The following is a 17,529-nucleotide window of genomic DNA, read 5'->3' as shown; positions in this document are numbered from 1 at the left end:
TAAGTACCTAAAGAAAGGGAAGGGGCGTACCCAACTACTCAAATAAGTATGCGGGTACACGCATGAGGATGACGCATGTCCCGCACCTCAACATGTGCAACTTTCATTTATGAGTACTTACTAGTACTTACTTTACACTTTGACTTTCATTGACTTTGAGCTATTAGCTTACCTAGATTCGTTCCTGACTAATCTATCTTATATAGGTCTACCTAGCAGGTACGAACTTAGACAGTACATGGGTTGTACCTATTCCTACCTAGACCTACAATAGAAGATGCTATTACCGACTCTGATACTCTGATTAGTCTGATTACACATAACACTTTAAGCATAAATCCATTGTTTGTATGCTGGTTTCCAAGGTACTATCGATTTATAAGTACTTAGGTAAAACTGGTTAATAGTTGGTTAGAAAAGTACTTAAATATAATATTTCGATATTATAGTAATAACAAGGAATTTTTAGTTTCCAACCTTTAAGTAGCTGCCTATCTACATTGTCTAATAACAGTTATAATAATCAGGGAGTATGGAATATGATTTTTCGCGAATAGACTATGCAATATGTGGTATTACGTATCCAGAAACTTTAAAGATATTGCCCGCGCCTGGACTAAAATCTCAGCAGAAGGTGAGTAAAGCGACAAAATTTACACAGTTTTAATCATAGGTAATGTCATGAATAATCTTTTATTTTCTCAGTTTGTAATCGGCGACAAAAACGGCGTTCTACAATGCTTAAGTATAAAAGATGAAGAGGCAATCGTTCAATTTAAAACCCTACCGGGGAAACCGATAACGGCTGTCCAGCTGGCTACCAACGATGGTAAGCCATATTATATGATATTTAAGACTGTGAATCTAGCGATAACAAATGACGGTCATAATAAGTCCAGAAATTATTTCGAACAAGTTTTTCTTTAAATTTGGGAAAGTTAGCATATTTAAGGCGGACTCATATATATATGGCTTCCCAACAGAGGATCCGTATGCTTCATATGGATAAAGACTTTTTCAACAGAAAATGGTCCTTATTGCACATGAAGCATATCTAAGGCCCTTCTCTATATATAGAAAGCCACATAATAGCGTATTTATTCTAATTCCTTTGATGTAACTATTCCTTTTGAATAATGTAATAATTAATAATCGCTTAAAGATAAACTCCAGATGCGTATAGTAAAGTAAATTTGAATGTAAGTAACATTACAGGATCCCAAGCAGACAAAGTGTTTGCTGCATCAGGTAACGAAGTCAAAGGTTACACAAGAAAGGGAAAAGTGTTTCTTTCAATCGAAACAGCTCTATCGGAAACGATCACATCCATGTATGTTGTTTTCACCTTATTAGAGTTTAGTGATTCTTTTAATAAATATTTACAGAAGTTATTGTAAAAATCATTGCAGGTCCATTTTGGCGGGCGATCTGATTCTCTGCAGTGGTCGGACCGTGACGCATTATAGGGATTTGAGGGAATTCCATTCCTATATTTGCGAGGATAGAGTTTTAGATATTGCGTCATTTGCTACTCCCAATGTAAGTAGCTTTTTGATTTTAATACAGGTCAAGGAGATAAAGGCCATAATAAACACTATTCGTCCATGATACTAAAAGTTTTGCTACTCAAGTAGACTGAAGATTAAACAGCTAAATTGTTCTCATAGCAACAAATCAAAGAGCCACTTAACAGGTGGACGTGCGAATTCGCATCAGTTTGATATGTAACCGCCTAAGTGGTAATGGTAATCATCACCGGTCATTAAATATTGGTACATTTGTTATAAGTAGGTACCAACAACAACACTCATAACTAGTGGACCTTATCTCCTTGCAGTAAGGTTTATGAAAGGCATGTTATAATTGAACAACCATTTCAGAACATCTTTATTACCAGAGTATATATTTATTGTAATATTATAAATACCTAAGTAATAACAATAAATACATTGAAATAGGGTTGTTTCCATCTACAAATCTTAGGGCAGAATTGTATCCCAATAAATTATTTTGGATTATAAGAACATGTTAAACTACTTTTAGGGGACCTGTAATGACCATATTTTTGTAAATATTGAATTTAAAATATCTTTTGGCACACGTCACGTGACCAAACTCGAAACGTCTTTGAAGATTAGTATGACGTCACAACTCTCGGATTGACACTGTTGACAGTTAGGCGATAAACAACAAATGACAAATGTCAGTTACGTATCGAGTTACGTGTCGTACGTTACGAGTATCTTCTACGTGTGTATGTAGTTATGTGTCAAACCGTAATTTGTGACGTCACACAATTTTCAATGAGCGTTTTGGGCGCGAAAGCATCCGTCAAAATTTATTTTGTTAATTTAACATATTTAAAGCCGTTTTTAGCGTAAAAGTTGAATTTTAGGGCAACTTTTAGTTCATATAGAACGTAATACAAGCGTTTCAAAAAATTGGAAACAACCCTATTGCCATTTAACAGTTGACGATGTACAGACAGACGGACCGACGGAGGACGATGCTATGGTAGTTTAAACTAAGAGGTCCACCCTAGACGCGCCAATTTATTTACAGAACACCAGAGTGCGACTTCTAGTCCTGGTCGCCAACAAAGGAGCAGTGATGCTGGAGAACGGGCAGGTCGCAGCCAAGGCGGTGGTCACCTCCGGCCCTTCAAGACTGCTGGTCCCTCCGCCCATGCACGCTTCGGACATTTACGCGTTCTACGGTGCTGCGGATGGCTCCGTTGGACTTGTGGCTTATGAAGAGTAAATAATTAAAGGACACCCCTCTTCACCTAATTTCACCCTCTTCGACTAACCCAATCAGCTGGCTCCCTAGATAGTCTCACCAAGCAACAGGTTATGGACCCATTGTCGCACTACATACCTACTGTGGTCAGCTCAGTTGATACATTTTATAACATTGGAGTCGCCTTGCCTTGTCTGAAATTTTCTGTACAAAACACTGCCAATTATTGCGGGGGATGGGCACGTCAAATGTATGGCTATTTGGAGGGAAGTACAAATAGGCATGTCAGATAAACGTCAATCCATACAATAAATATGACCATTGGCCGAGGTTTTCGACAGACGGGTAAGCTCTTAAAGGCGACTCCAGTTTTTAACTAATAACATACAGTTATTGCTAGATATTGTAATATCCAGTAATGTCACATCTATTCCACGATTTATGAACTCTATGAAACACTTATTTTCGAGCCTGCAAGTTTTTTTTCTTTTAGCTCAATGCTCACCAGCAAATGCCTGGTGGAGGGCAAAGGCTTGGGCTCAGTGATGTGCCTGGGTTGGTACTTCTCCAACGGAAGCTCGCATCTCGCCGTCGGCCGCCATGATGGATCTGTGCAGCTCTACCTTGTCGATATAGAGAACCTCGGGGACAAGCCTCGGCTAAAATATACATATGTGCGTTCAATTTTATTATAGATATATATTTTATTATATAACACACAAATAATATACAAAGAGTACTAATTGCAAAACTGTGTAGAATTAATGAAATGATTGAAAGTGATTTAAGTACATGACAGTTAAGCTAAATACGTTTAAGAAACTCTTTGGTCAATCTTGCAGTTGGCTTTTGAACTTGCAAAACGTACGAAAAAAAAGAACACTACTTATCATTATCACTGTTTTGGATTCATAGTTTGAATTACGTTTGAATAGTTAAGGTGCTGTCAGCCAGTAGAGAGAAGAGCAGTGAGAGAGAGAGCAGGTTTTAAGATCATAAATATCATAATACGGTTGCCAAAAAATATTAATTTTGGCATAAAAGCTAATATTTCATATGAAAATTGTTTCTAAAAATGCACTTACATTTTTTTGTTAAAATAAACCTAACTAATAATAACCATTCAACACAATGAAAACAAACATATCCGTGATTCCGGGTACACGCAGCCGCCTCGCTCACGCTCAGGCAGAGGGAGAAAAGAACCTGAACTCACGGCGCCTTAAAACCAAAGGTCATTTACCCGCGCAGAAGATAAGAAGTCGTAAACGCGAGCTTCAAAAAATGTAAATAGGTAGTTAAACTCAACCCACGCGTTCTTCCGCTTCTCGCTTCCTCCTATCCCATATGGTTGGAGCTCAAGCGCTGACATTACGTAGGTATAAGGTTATTGCCATACGTCCCGTATATCAATACTGCTGTAGAATACGTATATAAATGGTCACAATCATCTCTGTTTAACATTGTTTCTATACCTTTACAAGTTAATGCCATGGGAATAGGTATTTGCATTTGCACCCCCCCTTAATGTTCCAGTTTTCCGGAGAACCCGTCACGTCAGTCAGCGGCGGATGTATTGGCACGGAAGAGAGTGAACTGTTAGTCACCACTTTTTCGGGCCGAGTCTTCGCTCTGAGATCTCGCCGGCTGATTTCCGGCTCCGGAATGTACACTAATGTTCCGCCAGACGTTATAGCGGCGAGGAGGAGTAAACTAGAGTATGTTAATCAGTAGCTGGCTCATAATTCATCTAATCATCTTGGTCATATTAACCCTAACGCCTGAAAGACGCCCACTGCTGGCTGGACATAGATTTCTCTAGCCAAATGGATTTCTACAATGACCGGTCGTGCTTTGCTTCCATCAATCTCTTATCTACACCCCTTTCTCAATCCTCAATCCCTTCCAATTTGACTTGGCTTTGGATGCTTTGCAATTGGATGAAAGCTGCAGCGAGTATTTTCCCATAATCATCATTCATTTAAATATTAATATGCCATTCCTTGACCAATTCACAACATAAATAAGACGATGCTGGGTAAAATATTTAACATATTTTTATTGTCCGAAGGGTTGAAGTAGCTCGATTGGAAAAGCAGGCAGCTAATGAACGAGAGAAATATCACAGAAATACCCGGTCCTTGGAAGGTGGAGTGACAACTCCCCCGCTGTTGGACATTCAGTATGAGGCGAGTAAAGTATATAATAGGACCCGAATAGAAAAGCTAGATCTGATTTTCAAGTAGAGTAATGTGATTGTGTGAGTGTAGATTGATATAGATATGTTGGTCTTCAACAAATTCAACATATAATTGCATGTGTAAGCGCGCAAGGGCGTCGCCAGCCCATGGACTAAAGGGAGCGATTTGATATCGCCGAAAGCCTGGCCGAGGGGCGGAGGGGCTGTATGTAAAGATTGATCTCCACGAAGGAGGGGGGGGGGGGGCAGCGACGTAAATAAGTGACAGCTATAAAGGCACAGCTAGCTCGGATAATTATTTATGGCTCAACTTAAAAATGACATAAATGTTTTGATATTAATCGTGCTGATGTCCATGATTTATGTGTTGCAGTTGCTAGGAGCTTCTAAAGACGGTTGGCAAGAAGCAAGAATTATGGCCCCCGTGCCTTTAGACATGCTCTTCATATATTGCAACCGAAAGTTAGACTTGAAGACTGACAGCGCAGCGGTGCTTAGTGTTTGTCCGTCCCAGGTAATATTATCCACATTGGTAACTACCTACGTTACCTATATACTCGTAACCTCCAAGATACGATATATATGCACAGCAGCAGAAGTACCTAAGAGGGCGAAGTATCCAAGTTGTCTGAACGTGTGCAGATCATTAATAAAGACAGGCACTTCTGCTGCTGACGGCACTTGGGCTATTATTCGTCACAGTTGCGCTCGTCTGGTGGTTTTGGGGGGACATCAGATGATAGTGCATATAGGTCGCAATCTCTTATCTTAGGTATCCATATCATATCTAAGTTACCCCTATTACGCATTTTGCACATAGACAATTGTACTATTATTCTACTGCTATGAAAAGAGGGAAGCATACCACTTGATTGTCCATACAAAAAGAGAAAACGTTTTTCCACTTCTAAATATTTTCCATTCTCCATGATATTTTTTATCTAGTATGTTATTGACACAATGAAAAACTAGGTTTATAAGTTTACCTTTTTTTTCAAAATTTGCAATACACTTTTTTTTTAACGCGAAACCTATAAACTACGGACTATAAACCTTTAATATATTATGCTGAATCAGTGATTTGAAACGATTGAAACGATTCGGTAGAGAGGCGTCAATGAGATCGGACGTGTTTATGAAAATAATTAATTATTCGCGTGCAAATTTCGTGACTGTCTGCATTTCCAATCGTGCATTATCTGGGTCATTAGTCATCTATCGCACCCACGGCTATAGTATAATGTCTAAGTGGAGCAAAAATGTCGGAAAATAGCCCATTTAATCGTAGTGGACTAACACGCCGCAGCCCGCCCTCAACACCCACACCGCAGCCCGGCCCGCCCGGGCCCGCACCCGCAAACATGCAACAGGAAGAAGAGCCCCCGAAGGTATTTCCCACAAGTGACATCCAAACCTGGCTAAAGAAGATTGAACTGAACCTGCAAGACGTATGCGCTACATCTGCAGAAGGTAAACTTAACTCTGACCAGAAGATTAGAATTAACAACCTGTGTCGTACCGTGACCCACTATGCCTCACAAATGGCTGTTGAATATCAAGCCCTGAAACAACATGCAATCCAAGCATATCAGTCCCGCCAAGCTCACCAGGAAAAAATAGACCTCGCACAACGCTTCAAAGAACTAAAGGAGTCGATTGAGGAATCAAGCCGATCAGTCTCGGGATCTGTCTCGTTTGCCGACGCCCTTAAGAAAAATGGATCAAGGTACGTCCAACCATCTAACATCAGTTCAGTCGCAATTTACCCGGTCGACAAATTGAAATCGAGCGAGGAGACAAAATCCCTCGTTCAAAAGATTATCCGGCCCGACGAAATGAAGCTGCACGTGAGAGGGTTGCGCAAGATCAGAAACGGCGGTGTAGTTATAAGCACTGACTCCAGAGAGGACGTCATAAAACTCAAGCAATCAGCGCAGCTTACGACCTCTGGACTTACTGTTGATGAGCCACAAAAACGCAAGCCCAGAATTGTAGTCATCGGAGTTCCCACGGACATGCAGGAACCTGAAGTTCTGAAATGTATTTACCAACAAAACTTAGCCGATAAATTACAAGGTTGGTCGCTTGAAAAATTTATGGCATCGATTAAGCTAAGTCACAAATCCGGGAAAAAAGACGCCGAGACCTGTAATTATATAATTGAGGTCTCTGGAGTGATACGCAAGGCCTTAATTACGAACGATAGAGTTTTTGTGAACTGGTCATCGTGCCCTGTAAGGGATTTCACCCTGGTTACCCGCTGCTTTAAATGTCAATTCTACGGTCATGCAGCGAAGACCTGCAAAATGGAGTCTAACGTCTGCGGACATTGCGGCGAAGCGGGTCACTCATTTACGGAATGTACAAAAAAGGACAAAGCACCAAAGTGTGCAACATGCTTCCACTACAAGAAACCATGCGACCACGAAACAGGCGACGCCGAATGCCCAGCTAGACAAATGGCCGAAAAAAGGTATATAAACTCCATAGATTATGAAGGCGCCTAAGAGCGCTAACTCTTCACATATTTATATAGCACTTATTGTTTTTATTAGTTTAACTACCTATGAATAATAGCATATTCTCTGACCTAGATAGTTTCTCTGTATCAGAGTCTAAAGCATGCGATGTCGAAACTTGCAAACAACACATTCGTCTCTGTCAGAATTCATTATCAATTTTAACTCAAAACATACGCAGTATTTCCAAAAATTTTGATAATTTTAATGTATTTCAACAAAGACTGGATATTACTTGTGACATCATTGTACTGACAGAATGTTGGCTTAATACCCATACTAATCTACCAAATATGCCAGGTTTCATATCGTATAGCAGTAAGTTTAATTATAACCAAAACGACGGGGTAGTAGTTTATGTTAAAAATAACTTAAACATCACAGTTGAGGAACCCCATATACTAGATTGCAATCGGCTTTTAATTAAAATCGGATCAGATACTGCAATATTAGCCTTGTATAGACCCCCCTCCTTTAAAAATATAAGTAATTTTATCGAATCTCTGGATGAAAATCTAAGTAAATTAACATCCTTTAAAAATATAATATTGATAGGAGATATTAATATCAACATACTAGCTGAAAGCAGCGAATCGTCTTTGACAGCCCAGAGCTACCTTAACCTATGCTCTTTCCATGGCTTACTCCCAGCGCACACGCTTCCTACGCACCAAAGCGGGTCTTGCTTAGATCATATTATGGTAAAATCGAATTATTCGGCATTAGCACTTGTTACTAACTCTACAGTGACCGACCATAGAGCTGCCCTACTAACCCTATATCGTAAATCACGTAACACATGCACTCGCACGCAATTTGTCTCTAAATTAAACATAAACAAACTTAGAGATGATTTATGCAATATTGACTTTGGCCCCGTTTATAATTCTGCTGATGCAGAAAATAGTATGCTCTACTTGATTAAAAATGTCCAACAAGCAATATTACTTAACACTTATAATACACGTTTAAATAGCAAGAATTTTAATATAAAACCATGGATTACCCCAGGACTTCTTCGATCCATGAGACACAGGGATAAACTTCACCTGAAAGCTAAAGCAAATCCAGACAATCTTATATTGCAACTGTCGTATAAAAGATATCGTAATTTTTGTAACAACCTATTGAAAAACGTAAAAACAAACTACGACAAAAAACAGCTGGAAATTGCTGGAAAAAACAGTAAATTAGTTTGGAAATATATTAAAAACGTAACATACACAACAAAACAACGTGAATCATCTGCAAGTTTGTTGAAAGTAGGCTCGTCTGAATTGCTAGCTGCAAATAGCACAAATGAATTTTTCGTTAACATAGGCAAAAACCTGGCTGATAAAATCCAGGAGGATCCGTCTTCACCCCCCTCAAGAATACATTTTAGTACATATAAATCCTCGAAATCATTTGTCCTATTAAACACGGATGAAGCTGAGGTTGAAAGGATTATCATGAGACTAAAAGACGATTCCGCGGTCGGTTGGGATGGCATATCGAACAAAATAATAAAGGCATTCAGACATATCCTGGTTCCACCACTAACATATATATTTCAAAAGTGCATCTCTGAAGGAATATTTCCGAAATGTCTTAAAAAATCCGTTGTAATCCCTGTCTATAAATCTGGAAGCAAAGTTCAAGTAACAAATTATAGACCGATTTCTCTTTTGCCAGCGACATCAAAAATTCTGGAAAAAATTATTAATAATAGACTTGTGCAATATTTGGAGAAGCATGCTTTTTTGTCAAAGACGCAGTTTGGTTTTAGGTCCAAGTTATCAACTGCAGATGCTGTACACGAATTGACAGACTATTTAGTTCAGGAACTAGACAAGGGTAATAAGACAATTGGAATTTTTCTGGACCTCGCAAAAGCTTTTGACACCGTTTCTATTTCCATTTTACTGCACAAGCTTGAATCACTAGGTATTAGGGGCACACAGCACAAATTAATCGCGAGCTACCTAAACGGACGAACTCAATGCGTAAAAATAGATAACATCATCAGCTCAGATTTAGAAAACACATCTTACGGCTTGCCACAAGGGAGCGTTTTGGCCTCTACCCTATTTTTAATTTACATTAATGACCTATGCAATCTAAAGATAGATAGTGGCAAAATCATTTCCTACGCAGATGACACTGCGCTACTTTTTTCCGCAAAGTCAACAAACGAGGTTTACGAGTACGCACAACGAGGATTCAATGTTGTAACTAACTGGCTAAAACTTCATCTACTAACACTGAACTCTGAGAAAACAAACTTTATAAGCTTTTCCATGCGGAAATCAGACCCAATGTCAAATAATCACACACTTTACGCACATAACTGTGAGGACGAAACAAATAAGCCCTGTACATGCCCATCTATAGCTATTACTGACAACATTAAGTATTTGGGAGTCATTATTGACGAAACTCTCTCTTTTAAAAATCACATTGAAGCATTGTGCAATAGAGTTCGAAAATTAATATTTGTATTTAAAAAACTTCGATCGATAGGTGATCAAACTTTAATCAAGCAAGTATACTTTTCACTGTGTCAATCGATACTAAGTTACTGTATTTCTTCCTGGGGTGGTACAGCTAAAACAACACTAATAAACCTAGAAAGAGCCCAGAGAGCTGTACTAAAGGTAGCTACCTACCGCCCATTCTTATACCCCACTGAACTCCTTTATAAAGCATGTGAAGTACTAACTGTTCGTCAACTATTTATATTAAGCACAACACACCAAAATTCCTTTCAACACTGCATATACTAACAAAAGGCGCAAAGATATTATATGTATACAAACCGTACAAAGAAAACACGTATTTTCTTCTAGATTTTTTCTCTTTTTGGGCCCTTATTTGTACAACAGGTTAAATTCAAAATTAGACTTATACCCACTTAGCTATGTTGGTTGTAAGAATATTCTACGACGCGCCCTTCAAAAAATGACATACGATGATACAGAGAACTTACTAATAGTCGTAAAATGATTTCTTACTGTACTTGGATATAGAATACTTAAATAAGTTATTTTGTTAAGGTTATCGCCCTACCAGATTTTTATTGTGTACTATTTATAATTATTATAATTAAGTGAATAATTACAAATTAATTAATATGGTCCTATTCTGCCTGAAACACAGGAACTCCTAGTTCAGGCATTTGTAAACTTTTCCTTATCCTTAATCCTTAGTCTTTAAGTGCTAACACTGTACTTATACTGTTTTCAATAAAATTATTTGTATTTGTTGTTGTTGTTGTTGAAAAGATTTATTTAGTGGAAAACGTTTTCTCCCGAAATGGAATTTCATAGAAAAAGTCCCGTTATTTCGCTAGGATCGAAAAGCTATTCTTCCCTCTTAAACGACTCGATCGAATTTTTCTTTATATATATATTTAATGTATTTAGATCGTGTATCACCCGGTTTTCACATTTGATACTGAGATTTATTTAATCAGGGATCATCATCAGATTTCCTAGCAACAGTGCGATGCCAAGCCGGCACGCGACGGTTGTGGGTGCGCCTGCGGCACGCGGGCCCGTCGCAGGCAGAATGTGCCAGAGTGCTGATATACGCTTTGCCGGCTGGCGCGCCGCGGGTCGCGCGTCTCATGATACTAAGGTTGCCGGCGCTCCCTTACTATTCCCAGCACGAAGATCCGGATTCGGATAGTGAGAGCCGGTTAGTGTTTTTCAAGAGTATATATATGTCGCAGCGTAAGAGAGATTTAGGTTTTCAGGACTCGCTAGATGCACTATGTAGTTACATCCCTAAGGCTTAGGTATTAACGCGAGATTATTATTTAAAATTTACACATGGATGCGAGACTTGCTGTTATAGACAGAGCAAAGACCACTTAGGCCAAACGTGGTCTCACGGATGCGTGTTTCATGCGCTGAGCCACATCAAAGAATGTCCACACCCTCGGCTCCATCCCGGCTGTTGCCTGGCCTGGCGCGTGCTGGCGCCTAGGATTAACTTCGCCACAAAAAATCATTAAAATAAGTAATTACCAAACACGACCCGTGAGAACACGTCCAAACGGCATAAGTGCGCCGAATGTCGCCAGATTCAAGTGGTGCTACATCACACCGTCTATTCGTACTATCTTAATGATTTTCGCAGCAGGCGTCTTCGAGTTTTTTGCATCAACTCAACATAAACAAGCTCTGCCTCGCTAATATCTCGCTAGTAAACTTTTTAACACTAGGTAGTAAAAAGTTTTCACGCGCGTTTCACCTCTGAATATGTAAGTGTCCATAGGCTACGGTGACCGCTTTCAATCAAACGGATTCCGTTGTTTGTCACGTCCGTAACGTACCTACTAAAGATTGAGATTTTAAACATTTCATGCATAAGCAATAATAACGAAACTTCTGTGAGATACAAATACATGCATATTCAATCATAAATACCTATACTTCGAGCAATCTTTGACTTAAAATACGTTAGTGACTCGTTGTAATATGTCTTTCATAGGTACATTTATATATTCCAGGGCATGGTGTGTACTGAGTGTATCAGGCAGTTTTTCCGTGGCCGAAATGACGGCATGGCTGTCAGAGGCGTTGCCAGGGGAGCTCCCCAGGCCGGCTCCGTCAGTGGCCATCGCTCGTTCGCACTCCCTTCTCAAGACTATCCTCGTGTGTCGCTTGCAGTAAGTGTATAAAATTAAGTCCATGTCAAAAATTTAAATTTTCCTGTGACTGTATGGCGTGGTCGGACTCTTATATAAGTACGAATAAGGTGTAAAACAAATCTGTTTGCGCGGATAACTTAAGACATGAGTTACATTTTCGAATCGGTAATTCAAAGCTATACTAGTACTTAGCCTATACTCTGGTGGCCTATAATACCGTGTACCTACCCATTTTTCTAGCACCAACATTTAGCTTCTCATTGACGTTTCTTTTTCTTGTTCCCGAAAGTTAAGGACATTCTTGATACAGACCAAAATTATATAGGGGCGGTTTTGGCTAATAAATTAGCTTCAACCTGAAATCAGACTTCAGTATCCTTTTGGGAACAAGTGACAGCTTGTTCTGTGTGTTTATGAGGTACCTAATGAGTGTCTCAACTGTCAATGTTGCAGGCGAGGCCAAGCCGTGTTCAAATCGGATAATGTTTCCTCAATAGCTACGATGCGAGACGTGATTTCTAATTGCTCCTTACGAAAGAGTATTCGCCTGGAAACATCTTGTGGTATGTTTTTGACTTAATCTACTGAACAAGAGTAAAAGCCGGGTTGTTTTGACCCATAAATATCTCTACGAAAGACTAATGGCCAGTTGCATCAACTAGAATTGACGAACTGATCAAGTCCGCTCAGCAGTGAACTTTATGTAACTTAGCTTAAAATTTAGTGAACGTTTAACAGTGACAGACGGTTTGGTGCAACCAACCTTAACTTATCGTGTCCCCTTTCATAAACTAAACTAGTTTTTCACATGTTGCAGATATTCCAGAGGAAGCCTGCATAAAATCTTTCAAAAAAATAGAAGTGCAATTCAAGGCTGAGCATAAAAAATATGAAGATGTTTCTTTGAAAAATGCATTAAAGTAAGTGTTGGTATTTATTAATAGAAAATTTAATTACCTAGTTATCAATGGATGGTGTCTTACGTTCTTGATGGGCAAGCCGGAGCCAAATCTATTTATTTCTTTGAGAATTGTAGGATAAAATGCTCGACAAATAAGTGAAACCCGTGGGACTAGCTGGACCGTAATAAAGACGTTCACCACTGTAAGGCATTTTATATGAATCATGGTATTGTTATGGTAACATTCGATTCGGTTTAAAATGTAATAAGTACTTTACCATTTTAGTCAAAATCATGTCAAAATATATTTTTCTTATCTTCAATTTTGCACTTTCTAATAGGTACTAAACTAATTAAATTTCTGTTTCAGTGCTTTAGATTTAGACGAAAGTGTGTTAGCTGACAGTGATCCTGTACTATGTGAAGACTATCTCCGAGTGTGGGAGGCACCGTTAGACGATGAGACGGACGCTTACTTTCAAATTCTTGTTGGTAAGAAAGATATAATTTCAACCTCATATCTGAATTACAGTTTCTTTAATTTTAATGAATCATTATAGCAAAAAAGGTCATAAGTAGGTACATAAAATAAAATATAAGTATACTTACTTAAACATAAAAAAGTATAAAATAGTAAATGTAAGTAGCTATACAGTCGCTGTCAGATATATTGGAGCGGCGAAGGTGAACATTGCTCAAAAATTTCTGAACAAGCACTTTAATACCTTGACGTGAATTGACGTGAGCACTTTAATACCTTGATAAATGAGCGCCTTGGCCGATCCGATTTGATGGCTACCTACTGTATATGATGTATAGTATATGTGGATTGTCAAAGAAAACTTTGAAGCAACGTAAATTTACTGCCATCTTTCGACACATAATTAAAACTTTTAGAACGCCATTTGACTTTGATCATTTTCTTTTACTGATACGAGCTAAATTTGTCATTTATCAAAAAGTGGTGTCATTTCGTGACACTTTATTCTCACTATGTTATCTTTTATGTACTTAAGTCTATTTACTGTTTGTGTGTTTATGAATAAAACAGTACCCCTAGTGTAAATAAATTCGATTTTGAAACGTGACGTACGCGTTTGCGTTTAGTCTCATTTTGTATGGGTTTTTGAACAGCGCGCCAAGCGGGACGTTTTGGAAAGTCAAAAATCTCATACAAAATGACACTTAACGCAAACGCGTACGTCACGTTTCGCTGTCGAAAATATTTACACTAGGGGTACAGATTCTAAATAACTCACCAGAAGATCTGACACCTGGTGGCCTAAGGCCCTTGTTTACACATTGATTAGTGTTTAGTACGAGTTCATACATTTACTACTTGCATTTAGTAGTTCAGTTCAAGGGCGCTCCCTATTTGAGCGATGGTAAGCGAAATACAAAGATAAAGGACTATGCGTCAAAATGGTCCAAAAACCAACATAGTTGAGAATTAGGTTAGGTCATTAGATAGGTACTTCTATGTACCTACTTCATTTCGTTATATGGGCACCAAGCGGAATCCCATTGCAGATGCAGAACTGAGATGTTTGTATTTTAGTCAAAATGTCATTCATTTCATTTCATTTATTCATAAACAATAATATTTGTGTCTGCCTATTTACAATTAATTTACAACACAATACAATTTTACAACAATACCTATAATCATAATACATAATTGAGCCTATTATTAACACTAATTAAAATAGTTATATAGAACAATAAAATTACAATATGTCAAAACCAATAACATTAATCCATAATTAACATGGAATAATAAACTTTAAATTCATCTATCTATCATCTTACTATAGTATTTTTAAACCAACAGACATACTTTTAGCTTCTATTTGAATTTCTAGACCGCGAGCCAGAAACAGATTTCCATGACCAATCGCCACCCGGCTCACAGTTTCTTTAAAATTAAAATAGCATCCAAACTCTCATCATCATCTGACACAGTATCAATCAGGAGGCGATGACTGAACTTTTTTTTACATGTTTATGACATCTGCTGACGGTCTTTCCACCGGCATCTACCCTGTAGCAATTAATTTACTTACTAGGACTCTAATACCTAGGTAATAAGGATGACATTTTGACTAAAATACAAATATCTCAGTTCTGCAATGGAATTCCGCTTGGTGCCTTAGAACGAAATAAAGTATATAGAAATACCTATCTAATGACCTAACTCTTATTTCTGTTGGTTTTTGGACCAGGCTCCATACAAAGTTGACCATGGTCCTTGGGACAAGACCTCGTGACAGTGACGCCATCTACAACAACAGTGTTTGCTTTAGGCCCTTCTATCAAGTTTAAAAATAAAATCTTTTGCAGATGCTGTTATGCAATGGTACACAGACTGGAAAAAGAGCACATTATACAGAACCGAACAAGGCAATGAAAAATCAGAGCTTCTCTCTGCTCTAAAAGATTGTGACTTGGACGTCATATATAAAATACTTAGTAATGAATCTGAATCACCATCATCTCCAGACCTTTCAATTAATAAAATATAATATGCAATAAGTTTTTTTATTTGCAAGAAAGTAACATTATTTGTGTGGAGGCTTAGATTTGTAGGGGTAAGTTGTTTGAAGATATTTGTCATACTGATGTAGCGCATCAGGATCTTCACTGATTCTGGCAATGTGAGTCACATGCTGGGATAAGTTGTGGATGGAATTCATTTGTTCCTTGAGAAAAACTGTTATAAGGAAATTAGCACAATGATAGTCTTTATCCTTTTCTGCAGTTGAAACGAGAGTTTTTATTAGCTGCAGGAAAATTAACTAATGTTAATAAAATATTGTCTACATTTACCAGAGTAATTACCATGAAATAAAATTATATAATGCAACCCCGGCTAATTAGTTTTTAGGGTTACATAGCCAAAAAGGGACTTTTAGAGTTTTGTCAAGATGTTCATCCATTCTGTCTGTTTGTATGTAGTTTGTATGTGCTATTTTGCTATTTTACTCAAAAACAAGAACTTTTTATGGGGCCACACAATGCAACTCTAAAAGTAAAAAAAAAAATCATGATATACAAATGCATGGCACATAGTTTGACAGGCATTCAAAAATAAACTTAATATTTCAAATAAAGTTTTTTGATTAGCGGGTCGTATGCTCGCTCTGTGTGGACCCGGCTATTCAGTAATACAACAAAATACCTTTGAAAATAATAGCACAAAATAAATAAATGAATAAATATTATAGGACATTATTACACAAATTGACTAAGTCCCACAGTAAGCTCAATAAGGCTTGTGTTGAGGGTACTTAGACAACGATATATATAATATATAAATACTTAAATACATAGAAAACACCCATGACTCAGGAACAAATATCCATGCTCATCACACGAATAAATGCCCTTACCAGGATTTGAACCCGGGACCATCGGCTTCATAGGCAGGGTCACTACCCACGAGGCCAGACCGGTCGTCATTCAAACAACAAAATGTCCAAAATAAAATAAAATTTCACCTACATACACCTTAATTTAAAATAGCAGTTGTTATGATAAAGTAACAAATTCCAGATAGCATGTCAATTTTAACTCTCCTATAGATGAGAAATCACATTGTTTTGTATACATTTTAAGTATAAACACTATTATTTAAATTATGATCATAAATAAATGACATACAAGAAAAAGTAACCAAAGCATCTAGTGCCCAAGGCTGGAATCAAAACAGTATCTTCTGCATTCACAACAAACGCATGGGTCACTATTGCTTAACGCATTGAGTGCAAGGAACCCACTCGGCAGATTCTCTGATGCAGGCAAATTATCTCTACATAGCGCAATGGAAACTTTCACATCAAGTGTGTTAAGTATCTGACATCTATTTCACTTTAGCATGTAAATAGTGAACCCGTGTCCACACAGAGTGAGTCGTGCACAAACTGGGCGCTCTAGGTGGACCCGCATATTTACTTACACTAGTTTAAATTTTGGTATAAATAATAAGATACATACATCTGTGACACAATGTTCCATATCTAACACATGTTTGAAAGCTTCAAGCATTGTAATTTTGTCTTTTGGCACAGGTGCATTTAATGCCTTAATTGTGGGAATGCCTCCTCTATAAAGTTGATACTGAATCAAATCCTCCATATGCTGGAGCTCTTCATGGTACATTCTTATGAAGAAACCCCCGGTTCCAAGTCTAGAGACACTTGGGTGTAGAAATGATACGGCCAAGTTCAAGTACTCATGAGCTGCTTGCTGTTCTGCTTGAATTTGTTTATTTACAGCAGCTTCCAAACCTGTACTGTACTGGTGTTTATAGTAACAACTGTCACTGAAGAAAATATTCAATACATTTTGCATTGCAGTGTCTGTTAGGCACCAAAGTCGTTTTGAAACAATTAAAGACTTTTGCTTTCTCAGAACAAACATGATTTAAACTACTACTACTGACTACTATTACTGGAATTTGTTAATTTGCAACTGAAACACAAACAAAAGTATAAGCTTTTGTCAAATTATAAGAGACCAAATAGATTTGTGTGAC

The 17,529-nt window shown here is 38.0% G+C and overlaps 3 protein-coding genes across 3 annotated transcripts; 2 read left to right on the top strand and 1 right to left on the bottom strand.

Moving 5' to 3' along the window:
• The first annotated feature begins 362 nt into the window (after positions 1-362).
• On the top strand, positions 363-15,527 carry LOC133516902 (Bardet-Biedl syndrome 7 protein homolog). Its single transcript, XM_061849939.1, has 15 exons — positions 363-634; positions 706-829; positions 1,216-1,330; positions 1,410-1,539; positions 2,563-2,756; positions 3,233-3,413; positions 4,276-4,457; positions 4,811-4,928; positions 5,313-5,453; positions 10,913-11,136; positions 11,954-12,112; positions 12,548-12,657; positions 12,912-13,014; positions 13,366-13,487; positions 15,336-15,527. Exons 1-15 carry the CDS (start codon positions 533-535, stop codon positions 15,515-15,517), a joined length of 2,187 nt encoding a protein of 728 aa, XP_061705923.1. The 5' UTR covers positions 363-532; the 3' UTR covers positions 15,518-15,527.
• On the top strand, positions 6,040-8,150 carry LOC133516904 (uncharacterized). Its single transcript, XM_061849941.1, has one exon. The coding sequence runs from the start codon at positions 6,199-6,201 to the stop codon at positions 7,444-7,446; it is 1,248 nt and encodes a 415-aa protein (XP_061705925.1). The 5' UTR covers positions 6,040-6,198; the 3' UTR covers positions 7,447-8,150.
• LOC133516905 (ferritin-2 heavy chain-like) lies at positions 15,520-17,479 on the bottom strand. Its single transcript, XM_061849942.1, has 2 exons — positions 16,989-17,479; positions 15,520-15,775 (listed from the first exon to the last, which is right to left on the bottom strand). Exons 1-2 carry the CDS (start codon positions 17,412-17,414, stop codon positions 15,554-15,556), a joined length of 648 nt encoding a protein of 215 aa, XP_061705926.1. The 5' UTR covers positions 17,415-17,479; the 3' UTR covers positions 15,520-15,553.
• Between the last annotated feature and the right edge of the window lie 50 nt (positions 17,480-17,529).

The sequence above is a fragment of the Cydia pomonella genome, chromosome 4, assembly GCF_033807575.1.
Source record: "Cydia pomonella isolate Wapato2018A chromosome 4, ilCydPomo1, whole genome shotgun sequence".
Lineage (NCBI taxonomy): Eukaryota > Metazoa > Arthropoda > Insecta > Lepidoptera > Tortricidae > Cydia > Cydia pomonella.
The sequence above is the reverse complement of the archived record's forward strand: the minus strand, read 5'-3'. Positions and strand labels throughout refer to the sequence as shown.